Source organism: Chanodichthys erythropterus, chromosome 6, assembly GCF_024489055.1.
Source record: "Chanodichthys erythropterus isolate Z2021 chromosome 6, ASM2448905v1, whole genome shotgun sequence".
In the NCBI taxonomy this organism is placed as follows: Eukaryota; Metazoa; Chordata; class Actinopteri; order Cypriniformes; family Xenocyprididae; genus Chanodichthys; species Chanodichthys erythropterus.
The window spans coordinates 10058095-10073337 of NC_090226.1; the positions used below are offsets into that span (position 1 = coordinate 10058095).

Consider the following 15243-nt stretch of genomic DNA (forward strand, 5'->3'; position numbering starts at 1 on the left):
TAAAGGGACAATTATGCAAGCAAGACATTTCACCTGATATAGAAACTTTTTGGTATAAAGCATCAAGAACCAGAATCCAATTGAACCTTTATTCTAAGAGTTGAAGGGGGTGGATTCTGGAATCCACTGCCACTTCAATATATATATTTTAAGTTATCAGCATTAATCTTTCTAAATGTTAAATTACATGAATGACTTAAACGTATGTTAAAGCATTTATTTTCCTTTTCAAACACTAGAGAATAATGATGAATCTTGTCTGTACCTCTCACGGAGAGAAAAGAACAACTTATCAGTATGTTTTGGGAATCTTTCCTGTTCTAGTTAAAGCCTGGGCCAACTTCAGCCTTGAAGAAGCTGTGAATCATGTGTATCTTTGTTTGTGCGCTGCAGATGCCTTTTCGTCACTTAACAGGACATCCTGTGCCTAAGTTTAGGGTCCGAGCGTCAGCATCGTGATGGATGGAGATATGCTTCTGACTATCTGTCCATGGGTGGAAGATTACTAATTTTGTCTATTTTTCATGGCCAATCAGAATCATTCAACCTGAAGTAATGACGTAGTTAGTGGACTCTGTTAGAGTATAATTGTTGTGGAAATGTGAATGTACTCAGAGCGGCCTACGAACTCCTTGTGAGACTTGAAGCTGGCTTCAAAACTATTCTTCAGTAAAATTTTCTTCAATTTATTTTTTTAAACTCCGGGTCTTCGTTCATCATATCTGGTCTTTTGGATCTTTAAATGTAAAATTCCCCTACAGAGTGTACAGAACACTCTAGCATCATAACAGCTGGTGTTCTACAAAACTTGCCGTTTCATTTCATTCAATTGCCATTATAAAACTTTTCTAAACTATAAATATGCTAATTTGAGCAGAAAATATGTTACACAGCATCCAGTGAGACTCATTTACTGGAACCAACCCACCTGCATTCAAGCAGAATGTTGCTCTATTGGGTTATGGCACTGGTCAAAGGGCAAAGCAATTGAGGTGCCTTCGATAAAGCCGTGCATGGGGAAAACAACAGCATCAGTGTTGTTGGGACACGCGCTGTCGTGATGTGTGCTCGGTGGCTCCTGCTTTTGGCCATGGCCTCCGTGGTCTGCTCTCAGACTGTGGAGGAAAATGCCAGGGAATTCTTGAAGAAATTTGATGAGGACGCATCCAAACTTGTGTACCAGTATTCCCTTGCATCCTGGGCCTACAACACAGATATTTCCCAGGAAAATGCAGATAAAGAGGTAAGTGTGATATAAATAGACAAGTTCAGCATCTCACTTTTGGGGAAAATACTGAACAATCAGTATCATCTCGATACAGGTGTTTGTGACAAGTTAAGCATCTTTTTCTAGTACGTTTTTAACCAGTTCAACTACTGAAATGACAAAAATATCTCATTTTTAGGGGAAATATTATTTGAACAACATCAGTAGAAACTGGATAAGGGTGTTCAAGACAAGTTGAGCATCTCTTTCTATCTTATGCAGAGAGTTTTTAACCCCTTCAGCTATTGAAATGACAAATTATCTAATTTTTAAGGAAAACATCAGTAGTAATTGGATATGACAAGTTGATCATCTTTTTCTATCTTCTGAAGACAGTTGTTTTTTTTAACTCATTCAGTTATTGAAATCTCGAATGATCTCATTGTTGGTTTAACCCATTCAGCTATTGAAATGACAAATTATCTAATTTTTGGGGAAAATATTAATTGAACAATATCAGTATAGTAACTGGATATGACAAGTTGAGTGTATTTTTCTACCTTCTGCAGACAGTTTTTAACTGTTCAGTTACTGAAATCACAAATCATCTCATTGTTGGTGAAAATATTAATAGAACAACATTAGTAGTAACATTAGTTAGATAATCTCTATCTTTTGCAGAGAGCTTTTAACCCATTCAACTATTGAAATCACAAATGATCTCATTTTTAGGACAAACATAAATTGAACTGGATATGGGTGTTCATGACAAGTTGAGCATCTCTTTCTAATCTTTTCTTCTGAAGAGTTTTCTATTATGAGTTCTCTTTAAACTTCTCTTCAGTCTGAAGCATATGCAATCTGGAGCGAATACTACAATAAGATGTCTGAAGAGTCCAATGCCTACCCTATCGATCAGATCTCTGATCCAGAGATTAAAATGCAGCTCCAAAAGCTCCAAGACAAAGGATCAGGGGCACTTTCACCTGACAAGGCTACCGAAGTAAGTATATCATTGCTTGTTTGACAATAATGTCACCCAGACATTGAAATTCGCTTTCACTTCTCCTGCAAACGTATTAAAATGGTCCGAATGGCTTGTGTTTCACAGCTAAGGAATATCATGGCAGAGATGAGCACTATTTACAACACAGCAACTGTTTGCAAAATAGACAACCCCTCTGACTGTCAGACTTTGGAGCCAGGTAATGTCAGCGTACATATGTCACCATCCTAATGATAAAGCGAAATCTCAGGATCATTAACAGATGCCTTGTTTCCATACTCACGATAATAAAAGAGTCTGTGTAAAACACTTCTATTATTTGTTTTACTCATACACGTGTACAAACCCATAAAAGGGAACTGTCAGTTTCTACTATCAGATTCATTGTTGAAAGTCGTGAGATGTTTATTAGAAAAAGAGGATATACGGTAAGAAAGGTGAAGTAAAGGTAAAATGGGACAGAAAGGTTTGGAGTGTAATAGTCTTTTAAGATTCAATACAGATTAAATAATGAATCACCAGGCCCAAACACTGCAGAAAGACTCACAGAATTTGAGAAATGGATGTTGTGTATTCAGTTATTTCATATTTTGGATAATGTTTTCGGTTCTCAATAAGAACTCTCAGTTTGATTCATCATAGTTAAGAATGATTGGAATGATTAGAATGATTTCTGAAGGATCATGAGACTGAAGACTAGAGTAATAATGCTAAAAATTCAGCCTTGCCATCGCAGAAATAAATGACAAAACAGCTTTAAATTGTAATAATACTTCAACTGTATTTTTGATAAAAATGCAGCCTTGGTGACCTAAAGAGACTTCTTTCAAAAACATTTAATATATCTTACAACCCCAAACTAGTGTATTTAACATTAAATAAATTAATCTGACTTCAATACATATTTCCTTCACTAGGTCTAGAGAGCATCATGGCAAACAGCATAGACTACGACGAGCGTCTGCATGTGTGGGAGGGCTGGAGAGTGGCGACAGGGATGAAGATGAGACCCCTGTATGAGAGATATGTCGATCTGAAGAACGAAGTCGCCAAACTCAACAGTACGAACGCTGTTCTTAACTTTATGACATAGGCTTTTAGTAAGCATAAGCGCTTTTACTGCTTTAACTTTATGGACAGCTAATGTGGTGGTGGCCAGTAATTAAAAAAAGTGTTTACTTAATTTTTTCTGAAAGATTACGAAGACCACGGAGATTACTGGAGGGGGGATTACGAAACCATCGATGACCCCGAATACACTTACTCCCGAGACCAAGTTATGGAAGACGCCAGACGCATTTACCAAGAGGTTCGTCAAAAAAAGTCAGAAGAGTCACAACTTTTACTTTGGTTTGGATTCAGAAACTCACACTTAATATGATGTTCCAGATCTTGCCATTGTATAAAGAGCTTCATGCTTATGTGAGAGCAAAACTGCAAGGTCTCTATCCTGGTCACATCGCTTCCGACGCTTGCCTTCCAGCACATCTGCTTGGTAATATATGGAGTATTATTAAGTGATTCACATATGGCAGATTTGCAATTAGGATACAGTGCAGTCTATGATGAAATGTGGAGATAAGTGTGATATTTTCTGACATTTCGCATTCAGGTGATATGTGGGGACGGTTTTGGACCAACCTGTATCCTCTCATGATCCCGTATCCAGAAAAGCCTGATATCGATGTTAGCTCTGCAATGGTGGCCCAGGTATGACATGTGACCATTGTTTATTTCTATACTTTACCCTTTTGCTCTGAGCTGAGCGTCTCTTTATCTCCAAGGTTTTATCTTTTATCTTCATATGTTTAACAGTACAAGGTCTGTTCATATTTTATTTGATCAAAGATTAAATGTAATCTATTCTATTAATCATTTTGTTCCTTAGCTGGAGCAATAAAAGCATCCCTAAAGATTATGGAGTTGTAAATTGTCAAAATGTGGTCATGCTATTTTTATTTTTCTAATTATTTGACACCACTGTCCATTTCAGGGCTGGGATGAAATACGCCTGTTTAAAGAGGCAGAAAAATTCTTTATGTCTGTAAACATGTCTGCAATGTTTGACAACTTCTGGACAAACTCGATGTTCGTTAAACCTGAAGGAAGAGATGTGGTGTGCCATCCTACCGCATGGGACATGGGAAACAGAGAGGACTTCAGGTGAGGCTGATAATGCTGTGATTAGTAATGATTAACTTGTAGATAAGATACTATTTTAAATAATTCAATTCAGTAAATATTTAAAATGTTGGTGTTTGCATTTATTTGGTAAATAATAAAACATTAATACTGTAAAATATTATTACAAGTTTTCTATTTTAATATTTTTTTTAAATTTAATTGATTCCTGTGATGGCAATCCTGAATTTTCAGCAGCCATTACTTTAGTGTTCAGTGTCACATGATCCTACAGAAATCCTTATTCCTGTTATGACAGTTGAGCTTTTTTAATATTTTTGTTGAAACCGTGATGCATTTTATTTTCAGTATTCTGTTATGAATATAACACTTCAAAAGTACAGCAATTACTAAACAAATTTTAATTGCTGTTCTTATGCTCTGTGCAAGAATTATCAAAGAGCGACACTGTAAAAAATGCTTTTTTTTACAGAATCAAAATGTGCACTAAAGTGAACATGGATGATTTCTTAACTGTTCACCATGAGATGGGACATAACCAGTACCAAATGGCTTACCGTCACCACTCATACCTGCTGAGAGATGGTGCTAACGAAGGTTTCCATGAGGCCGTGGGAGAGATCATGTCACTTTCTGCTGCCACTCCTTCTCACCTGCAGTCATTGGGCCTTCTGCCTTCTGATTTCAAGGAGGACCATGGTAAAGTGCCATTGCATGCCGAGTCATGAGTCTGACTTCATCTAAATCAACATAAACTGATTTTAGCAGATCACTCTTTACCAAAACTTTTTTTCTTGTATGTACAGAGACAGAGATAAACTTCCTGTTGAAGCAGGCCCTCACCATCGTGGCCACTCTGCCCTTCACCTACATGCTGGAGGAATGGAGATGGCAAGTCTTCAAAGAGACCATCCCCAAAGATGAGTGGATGCTTCGCTGGTGGCAAATGAAGTGAGTGACAGAAGGAATCCAAACAGAATCAGAATCCAAACATTGTGAAGTTTTATTCAGTTGCACTGTGTGGCTCATCACAACATTTGTTACCCCAGGAGAGAACTTGTTGGAGTGGCTGAGGCTGTGCCCAGAGATGAGTCGTATTGTGACCCACCTGCACTTTTCCATGTATATGGGGATTATTCTTTTATCAGGTAATGCAATCTGTAGTATTAATAAACTGTTGCATTTGACAAAGTGCTGACGGTCTTTGCCAATATAAGTCGCGGCTTTTATTTGAACTATACCAATATCAAGTCTTAAAACGGTTCTTATCTCACATTAGTTGTGAATATTAAGTCTGTGTTAAAGGCAATGCAGTAAAACCGCAGACTGTACGGATAAACAAACATAGAACGCGACCTCTGTAGTCCGATTCATTAGCAAATTAAAAGAGCCCGTTCTTTTAAAGAATATAAACATACATACTAGTATATAAAGTATTCCCGAAACAAATGACTGTTTTGAGCTGGTTCTTTTTTTAGTGAATCAAAACATGTCGCACGACAAATGAATGTAGCCTACTAGCCTGATTCCTGAAACAAATGACTCTTTTAAGCCGGTTCTTTCTAATGAATCAAAACGTCGCACGACCAATGTAGCCTGATTCCTGAAACAAATGACTCTTTTGAGCCGGTTCTTTCTAGTGAATCAAAACATGCCGCTTGAGGCGTGACCAAGTTATTCTAAAAAAGTAATTAGTTACTAGCTACTAATTACATCTTCAACAGTCTAATTATATAACTGTACTAATTACTCTCTCAAAAAAGTACTTATTAGTGAATTTCTAAATACCGTATAAACCTCGACCAATTGAACAATACAAGGATAGACATGAAACTGCTCTTTTAATTCTGTCAAACAAATTCTATAAAAATTGCACAAATTATTCTTGAATTGACCAAAATATTTAAATACATCATCAGAAAGTCTTTTAAAAAATCTGTAATCTGAGGGTGCAAAAAAAATCAAAATATTGAGAAAATCGCCTTTAAAGGTGTACATATTCACCCACAAAAATATTTTTTTTATATATTTACGGTAGGAAATTTGGAACATGGTCTTTACATAATATCCTATATATAATATCCATATATAATATGATTTTTGGCATAAATGAAAAATCGATCATTTTGACCCATACAATGTGATGTTGGCTATTGCTTCAAATATAAATTAAGAGTAACCCTTACTTTACTTTTTCTAGAGAAAAGTAATAACCCAACACTGATTATATCTGAGACATAGCCTACCACAAAGAGTCTGAATCGAACTGAGAGCTTGTGAATCTGGAATGAATTGTGAAATTATGTCTTTCTTTATGCAACACTATAGGCTAAATCTATGGATATATAGGCTAATAGCCATGTCTTGTTTCTCTAATAGGTACTTTACTAGAACCATATATCAGTTCCAGTTTCAAGAGGCATTATGTGAGGCAGCTGGCCACACCGGTCCCCTTCACAAATGTGACATTACCAACTCAACCAAAGCTGGTAACAAACTCAGGTATGCAGAATGCTTTGTTTCTTTGATATTGCTTATTGATACTTTCTACTAATAACTTTACATTGCAATAGATATGTATTCTTTGATTGGGATAAACATAACAACTATAAACTAACTGTAATATTTCGGTCCGCAGGCATATGCTCGAGTTAGGCCGATCCATGTCTTGGACTCGTGCTCTGGAAGATATTGCAGGAACCAAAAAGATGGATTCCCAGCCACTGCTACATTACTTCAGCACACTCATGGATTGGCTGAAGGAGGAGAACCAAAAGAACAACAGAGTGCCAGGCTGGAACGTCTATATTAATCCAAGTTAGTATTTTTTTTAACATAGACATTACTTTTCCATCACTTTTCTTTTATGGCCTGTACTTTCCTCCTAGATAATGTAAGAAACTGATAGATGTAAGAAACAAAAAGCAAGTAGGGGTGTACTTATTTTTTCACAGAAGATGGTTAAAATTATAAAATAGATTATAAAAAAATAAATAAAATAGAGTTAAATTATATTACCTTCATCCATCAATACAGAACAAATAATGTTCCAGTATTGATATGCCACAAGCTTTGTGTTGAAAAATTATATTTTTCATTGGGCATACTTTCATACTCACAGCTTCCTATATAAATAATGCAGATTCAGAAAATGCCTTCAAAGTCAGAATAAGCCTAAAATCTGCCATGGGAGATGATGCTGTAAGTCCCTTTTCATTTTTAACAAACATAATGAATTACAGATACGAATAGAATGTGCATTTGTTAATTATTGTTCATTCTGATCTCCAGTACACCTGGAATACAAATGAAATGTATCTCTTTAAGTCCACTATGGGGTTTGCCATGCGCCAGTACTACTTGGATGTAAAGGGAATAGAAATGAATTTCATGTAAGTATTCTTATCCTTCACTAATTGCATATGTCAGAGTAATTATGAGACTGAATCTTTTTCATTGTAACTAGGGCTGTTCAACGATAACCGTGGTTATCGTGTACAAAATAAGAGTCTGTGTTTACGTAATATATGTGTGTTTGTTTTGTATATAATTATTATGTATATATAAATACACACACATACATGTATATATTTAAGAAATATAAGCATGTATGTATAAATAAATAAATATATTTATATATATAAATGTAAATATTTGTTTAGAAATATAAGATATTTTTCTTAAATATATACATGTATGTGTGTATATTTATATATACATAATAATTATACACAAAACAAACACACATATATTACGTAAACACAGACTCTTATTTTGTACACGATAACCACGGTTATCGTTGAACAGCCCTAATTGTAACATGAAAATTTTTGTTGCTCACAGGCCAGAGAACATCCACACATACGATGAAACTCCCAGAATCTCCTTTTATTTTGTTGTGATGGATCCTACCAAACCAGACACAGTTATTCCTAAGGCCGATGTAGAGGCGGCTATCTGGTATTTCTTTAAACCATACTATATAAAAATATTGTATATAATATAGTATATAATAATATATTATAGAATATTATATATTTTTAAGCATCATTTAATTATTTAAAAAAAAAATAGAATTTATTACATATGTTATGAATATATATATATATATATATACAGCTATGGAAAAAATTAAGAGACCACTCCAAGTTCAGAACTCAATGTTAAGTGGTCTCTTAATTGTTTCCATAGCTGTATGTGTGTGAACTATTTTATTGATGGAATTATTCCATGCTTTCAATCCAACTACTGAATAAATTTCAGTATTTTGGAAATAATTGTATGGATATTGCGTGTCATGACATAATCAAGGGGAACTAAAGCAATTGTTCCAGTGACTAAAGAATTTCCCTTTTTAACTCTTCACAGGCTGTCGAGAGAACGTATCAATGGTGCATTTCTACTCAGTGATGAAACACTGGAATTTGTTGGGCTGCAGGCAACATTAGCTCCACCCAAAGAGGAAAAAATCACAGTTTGGCTGGTGGTGTTTGGAGTGGTAATTGGTGTAACTGTGTTAGGGGGGATCTACCTCATTACCACAGGGATATTAAACAGGAAGAAGTAAGTACTGGAGGGGAAGCCCTTCAAGAATGAGTCAATCATCAAATGTGGCTTAGAACCAGTTTTGTGACAGTGATTGATGCAATTCTTGTGGTCATGACATGATCCAACATCCTGGTCTGGTACAATACAATAATAAGTAACACTTTATTTTTAGTATCCAGTTTAGAAATGTTACACAATTATGATAATTCATTTCTAAATAGTAAAATGCAGGCTTTAAAACATTATTTATAGTTATCTATAAATCTTTAATAATGTTCTCAAATTGTTAGCACAAAAAAAAAAGTGTTAAAAACATTTAACAAACTGAACATATTGAACGTTCCAAAAACATTCAGAAATAACGTTTTCACAACTTAATTTGAATGTTAGCAAAATATTCATATTTTTGTTAGCTGAGTGACTGAATTATTATATTTTAATTTTTTGTCCCCCAGGAAAGCTAAGAGGGCTGAGGAGACTGTGAACCCATATGAGAATTCAGATGGAGAAGTGAACAAAGCCTTTGAACAAGACATTGAACAAACTGGACTGTAAAGAAAAAGCTGTTTTCAAAAACAGCATCTCTACTCTAACATCAGAATAAAGAGTGATGAAAAAAGCTTCCACATCATTGCATGCATTTGGAGACTTTTATTTTGTAATACAAAGAACAGATCTCTTTTTTGCTTGTTTATTTGTTAAATGTTTATTTGAATGCCTGATGTTAAATTGTAAAAAGTTACATGAACACATGATAATATAACAAATGATAAATTCTGTAACCAACAAGATGGCTTAAATTGCTAGTAGTTTATACAGACATATGTAAATAGAGATTAATATTATAAATATATGGATAAAGTACCTATAATATTTCTTATTTTTCTTTTCTTTTCTTTTTTTTTTTTACATAGCATAAAAATATACCCCGTGTTGCAGTACTACAATATAATTTTAATATTGAATGGTTTTTGTGGCATCAGTCTCAATTAAGACAAAGCAGTCGCTGGATGTAAGTTTGCCTCGTTGCATTTTCACAGCATTACCATCAACAGTGTGAATGAACCATCCTCTGTGGAGCGCTGACTCAAAATGCCGGAGACCATCTGGGGTTTGAGACATGTAGAAAACATGGGCTAATTTTTCTTGATCATCTCCAGGGATGTGTAGCTTTGTTTTGTCATACCTCTGAAATAAACATGATTTTGTTTAACTGCAGCTTATGGGACAAAAACTGATTTTTGAGTAATTTTGCATGAGCAGGGAGACTTTGTAAATCTTTATTTGAATACATATATATATATATATATATATATATATATATATATATATATATATATATATATATATATATATATATATATATATATTAAGAAATAACACAATGTACTTTTATTTTTATATTAGTCACATGCACTATACTGTACAGCCCTAACAAAGCACAAATGCAAAATCAAGAAACATCCATTATTTAAAACTTACTGTAACTTTTAAAATCGTTTCTTCTCCTTCATTGTTGCAGCAGAAGAAGTTATCAGTGCCAGTGAAGTTCAGCACAACAGGAACACCTGATCCTGTGTCTTTGGTGGCCATGCATTGGAAGATGGTGATTTTTGCTGAATAAATTCGAAATATGTGAAAAACTTAATTTTGAAACAACAGAAAAAGTGGCATAAAAACATTTCTTTATTATTTGATACAAACCTGACATAGTGTCTGCCAAATATATCTGATGCCGTTCAGATGTGATATACTTGCATTTTTGGTGTGACTTCAAGAACAAATTGTCATGTTCTTTAATCAGTCTCCCAATTTGTGCAGAAACTGTGAAAACAGAAATCAGAACATTTTTAAAAATGGGGTTGTATTACCAACAGTAAAAAAAGGAATGGCCACTTCAACATTAGTTAACAATTCAAAATGAATAAAATGGTGACCCAAAAAAAAGATTATTGAAAATACTTCTTACTAAAGGCAAGATCAGCCTGCTCAGGCATGACCACAATTTCATTACAAATGTCCTCATCTTCCAACTCTGGTTGTGGATGTGACAGTTCATGGTGCCCATTCATCTCAAAATCTTCCTCAATTAACATTGTCAGGCTGAATCTCACTATCATCTTCCTTTCCTTGACACTGGTGTCCACAGATTCATGTTCTTCTTTTTTTCTTGAGCTCGGCTGATGTACAGTCTATATATGAGAGTAAAATGATTTGCTTCAGTGCAGTTGAAGAAAACCCAAAGGAAACAGGGATGTGATATAGAGTGCAGTAAATCAAAATGGAATATAGAAGAAAATACATCAATTTTTGTGCTACTTATCATCTAGTCGATCTCCCTTAGTGAATAAGGAGAAGAGATGATAGATAGATAGATAGATAGATAGATAGATAGATAGATAGATAGATAGATAGATAGATAGATAGATAGATAGATAGATAGATAGATAGATAGATAGATAGATAGATAGATAGATAGATAGATCTGCATCTGTGAATGAACATCAACATATTTATTAACTAATATTGAAAAAGGTTAATAAATGCTGTAAAAATTGTTTTCTCATGGTTAGGTCATGTTAGTTAATGTATTAGTGTTAACTAATGATACCTTATTGTAAAGTGTTACCTTTTATTTTGCTATATATTTAATTATATTTACATCAGATAAAATGTAACATGTTGATACAGAATTGCATACCTCTGCTGCCATGTTGATCACAGTGCGGATAAAAAGGATGTGAGCCCTGACTCTGAAACACTGCCTTTTTAAAGCCATCATGTGATGGGAAATGGAAGTTGAAAGAGGCACTATACCAAAACATGAGGTTTAGCTGGAAAAACTTTGGGGGGAGAAAACACAAAAGCATCATTCAAAGGATTTGTCAATATAAATCTTTGCATCATCACTGAAACAAAATCAGCAAAAATGTTAAAAATGTCACAAAAGAAACCTATCCAAAGCATACCATGCATGCTTGCTAAAGTGTTAACTTAAAACACAAATAAGTTAAATCCACTGTTGTTTTATATAGAATTGTTCTATAGTCTATGCAGTATGCAATTACATTAGAAGTAAAGTTTCGCTTACATACACTCTAAAAAATGCTGGGTTAAAAACAACCCAAGTTGGGTTGAAAATGGACAAACTCAGCGATTGGGTTGTTTTAACCCAGCAGTTGGGTTAAATGTTTGCCCAACCTGCTGGGCAGTTTTACTTAACTCAACTGTTTAAAAATTACAGTATTGCTTACTTAAAATGAACCCAAAATATCTTGAAAATTAACATTTATTAATATGTTTAATAAATTAACATTTTAATTTCATTTTAGATTAATTTAAGTCAGCCATATAGTCATTTTCAAACAATAGTTGGGTTAAATAAAAACTACCCAGCAGGTTGGGCAAACATTTAACCCAACAGTTGGGTTAAAACAATCCAATCGCTGGGTTTGTCCATTTTCAACCCAACTTGGGTTGTTTTTAACCCAGCATTTTTTAGAGTGTATGTAACCCACGTTCCCTGAAGGAGGGAACGGAGAATCGGATCTTGCCTGAGAGCCCTATTACCTTTCTAGTGTAAACCAAACGAGCCAATAAGAGTACCTCAGGGATGACGTGTTTTTGTAGGAAAAATCCTGAAGCAAGTTAGCATTTTAGGACTTCCAGTTTCATCACTGTAAAGTCAATGTTTTTTTTGAATGGGTTTTTGGTAAATCACCTGAAATAAGGTCTGTGGTTAACAAAGCCTCTAAATATTTTCACGTTTTGATCTATGACATAAAACACACCAGTTAACCCGCTTGTGAATTTTTAAACCTGTGTCTTAAAAACGGCAGTACAGATTGCTAAAAGAGACTACTTCCTTAGGTGGAGACTTTAGACATCATTATGACAAACAGGACATTTGGACAGCATTTCTCATGAAAAAGTGGATTAATAGGCCTATTCATACATAGCGCAGATCATAATCAGCGAGTATGTTTTTAAATAAAGTTTTTTTTAATAAAGTTTGAGGAAGCTTGGTGATCCGCAACCATGGTGTGCTGTAGTCCATTTATAGCCTACTGTTAGCTTTTTATGTCTGACGACTTTATTTAGGCTTCAAAATGTATAAATGTAGTGTTAACTTGTAAAGATTATCTTGATAGACAAAGCATGTAAGTGTCATAACCATTTATTAAACACAGAGCTTATTTTTTGCGCATAGGCTTTCGATCAAGGGTATCTGTGCGCCGCTAACTTCCGGGTTGGCCTACAAAAACACGTCATCCCTGAGGTACTCTATGCGCATTGGAGCGCGAGATTTGCATCGTGTGCTCCGCCCAGCAGCGCGGGTATAAAGTCAGATGCACATTCAGGTTTTCGGCCCGAATTCCCGGCACAATTCGTCATCCGAAAGTGCATGCAGGTCCCCTACCCTCTTGATGGAAGCAAGTGCAGTCACCGCCTTTATTGACAGGATTTTAAAGTCAGCTGACTGCAGAGGTTCAAAGGGGGCTCTCTGCAATGCTGTAAGCACCAGAGATAGATCCCAAGAGGGAACAGGGTGGAAGCGAGGAGCCTTCTCGCACCCCTCAGAAACCTGATGATCAGGTTGTGCTGTCCTGCATATTTACCGTCTATTGCATCATGATGTGCGGCAATCGTGGCAACATACACTTTCAGGGTAGAGAGAGACAGCCTTCACTCCAGCCCATCTTGCAGGAAGGCTGCAACCACTAGCGTCAGTCACTAGAGAATCTCTTGAGATCAGAGGAGTGAGGTTTACTCGCACAGCGACTACTAACTGGCCTCCATTACACGTGCCTCGTTGAGGTCCTATGAAATAATGTTTTAACTTAATTTAGCAAAACATTCTAATAACATATTTTTGTTAGTCGATTGACTGAATTATTTTATTTCCACTTTTTGTCGGAAAGCTAAGAAGGTTGAGGAGACTGCAAATCCATATGAGAATTCAGATGAAGGAGAAGTGAACAAAGCCTTTGAACAAGACATTGAACAAACAGGACTGTAAAGAAAAAGCTGTTTTCAAAAACAACATCTCTACTCTAACATCAGAATAAAGAGTGATGAAAAAAGCTTCCACATCATTGCATGCATTTGGAGACTTTTATTTTGTAATACAACGAACGGATCTCTTTTTTTGCTGGTGTGTTCACAAATGTTTATTTGAATGCCTGATGTTAAAGTGTAAAAAGTTACATGAACACATGATAATATGACAAATGATAAATTTATTGTAATCAACAGGATGGCTCACATTGCTAATAGCTTATATAGACAGATGTAAATAGAGAATATAGCTGCAAGCAGCAATTACGGGGCCAAGCACAAAAATGGCACAAGAAGCAAGCCAACATGGCTGGGAGCATCAGACCAACAGCAGTAGTGAGCAATTAGAAAAAAAGTTATTAGCATTTTTGTCAATTTTGTTATATCTTTTGACCACAAGGTGGCGCTGGTCCGAAACTTCTCAGGCTCCTTCAGTGCATTGTCCTGATGACCCATTTATGAATTTTGGTCAAACCCATCAGAAGTTATAAGCAAAAATGGCATTTTTAATATCTCCACTCCAGTAGGTGGCGCTGCGCCGAAACAGAGTATGCTGCCTCAGGTCATGCTTGTGAAGACACATACCAAGTTTGGTCTGAATATGTCAAAGCACTGAAGAGATACAGCTTCAAGAGTCGTTTTTGCATCATGCCTCAAATTCTTTGCTCTGGTATACGAAAACGGTTTGACATATCGACTTGAAATCCATAACTTTTTGTCGGCATGGTCTGACGATGAGACGGTTCAATTTTGGTGAAAATCGGAGCAACGGTCTAGGAGGAGTTCGAAAAAGTAGGTTTTTAAAGAAAAACAATATGGCGGACAGGAAGTTTAGCTGACTATGGCAAATTTGATATCTTTGTTCTCAGCATGACCCAAGGAATCTACTGAGACCAGTTTCATTACAATTGGTGAATACAGTCAAAAGTTATTAGCATTTTTGTAAATTTTGTTATAACTTTTGACCACAAGGCGGCGCTGTGCCGAAACTTCTCAGGCTCCTTCAGGGCATTGTGCTGATGACCCATACCAAGTTTTGTAAAGATACGTTAATGCGTTCGTAAAATACAGCATTTTAGCACAAAATTAAAAATGGCCGACGGCCAAAATGGCCGAATTGGGAAAATTGGATATCATTCGACTCGGCATGATTCCCCGAATCCAACGAGACCAAATTTATGATTTTTGGACAAACCCATCAGAAGTTATAAGCAAAAATACCCATTTTTCATATCTCCGCACCAGTAGGTGGCGCTGCGCCGAAACACTGCATGGTACCTCA

The 15243-nt window shown here is 35.5% G+C and overlaps 2 protein-coding genes across 3 annotated transcripts; one reads left to right on the plus strand and one right to left on the minus strand.

Moving 5' to 3' along the window:
• The first annotated feature begins 635 nt into the window (after positions 1-635).
• ace2 (angiotensin I converting enzyme 2) lies at positions 636-9833 on the plus strand. Of its 2 annotated transcripts, none has more exons than XM_067388004.1 (18): positions 636-1243; positions 2052-2210; positions 2319-2412; positions 3131-3274; positions 3410-3522; positions 3603-3708; positions 3826-3923; positions 4207-4376; positions 4828-5054; positions 5162-5306; positions 5405-5503; positions 6735-6857; positions 6994-7172; positions 7498-7556; positions 7647-7747; positions 8199-8315; positions 8724-8918; positions 9359-9833. In XM_067388004.1, the coding sequence occupies exons 1-18, from the start codon at positions 1061-1063 to the stop codon at positions 9456-9458; spliced, it is 2412 nt and encodes an 803-aa protein (XP_067244105.1). In that variant the 5' UTR covers positions 636-1060; the 3' UTR covers positions 9459-9833. The 2 variants fall into 2 exon arrangements, with proteins under 2 accessions (XP_067244105.1, XP_067244104.1); XM_067388003.1 differs by having other exon boundaries at positions 637-1243; positions 7477-7556.
• Positions 9834-9856: 23 nt separating this feature from the next.
• si:ch73-226l13.2 (uncharacterized protein LOC100150092 homolog) lies at positions 9857-11250 on the minus strand. The gene is made up of 5 exons (XM_067388005.1): positions 11206-11250; positions 10873-11095; positions 10608-10727; positions 10386-10519; positions 9857-10091 (listed from the first exon to the last, which is right to left on the minus strand). Exons 1-5 carry the CDS (start codon positions 11227-11229, stop codon positions 9858-9860), a joined length of 735 nt encoding a protein of 244 aa, XP_067244106.1. The 5' UTR covers positions 11230-11250; the 3' UTR covers position 9857.
• Between the last annotated feature and the right edge of the window lie 3993 nt (positions 11251-15243).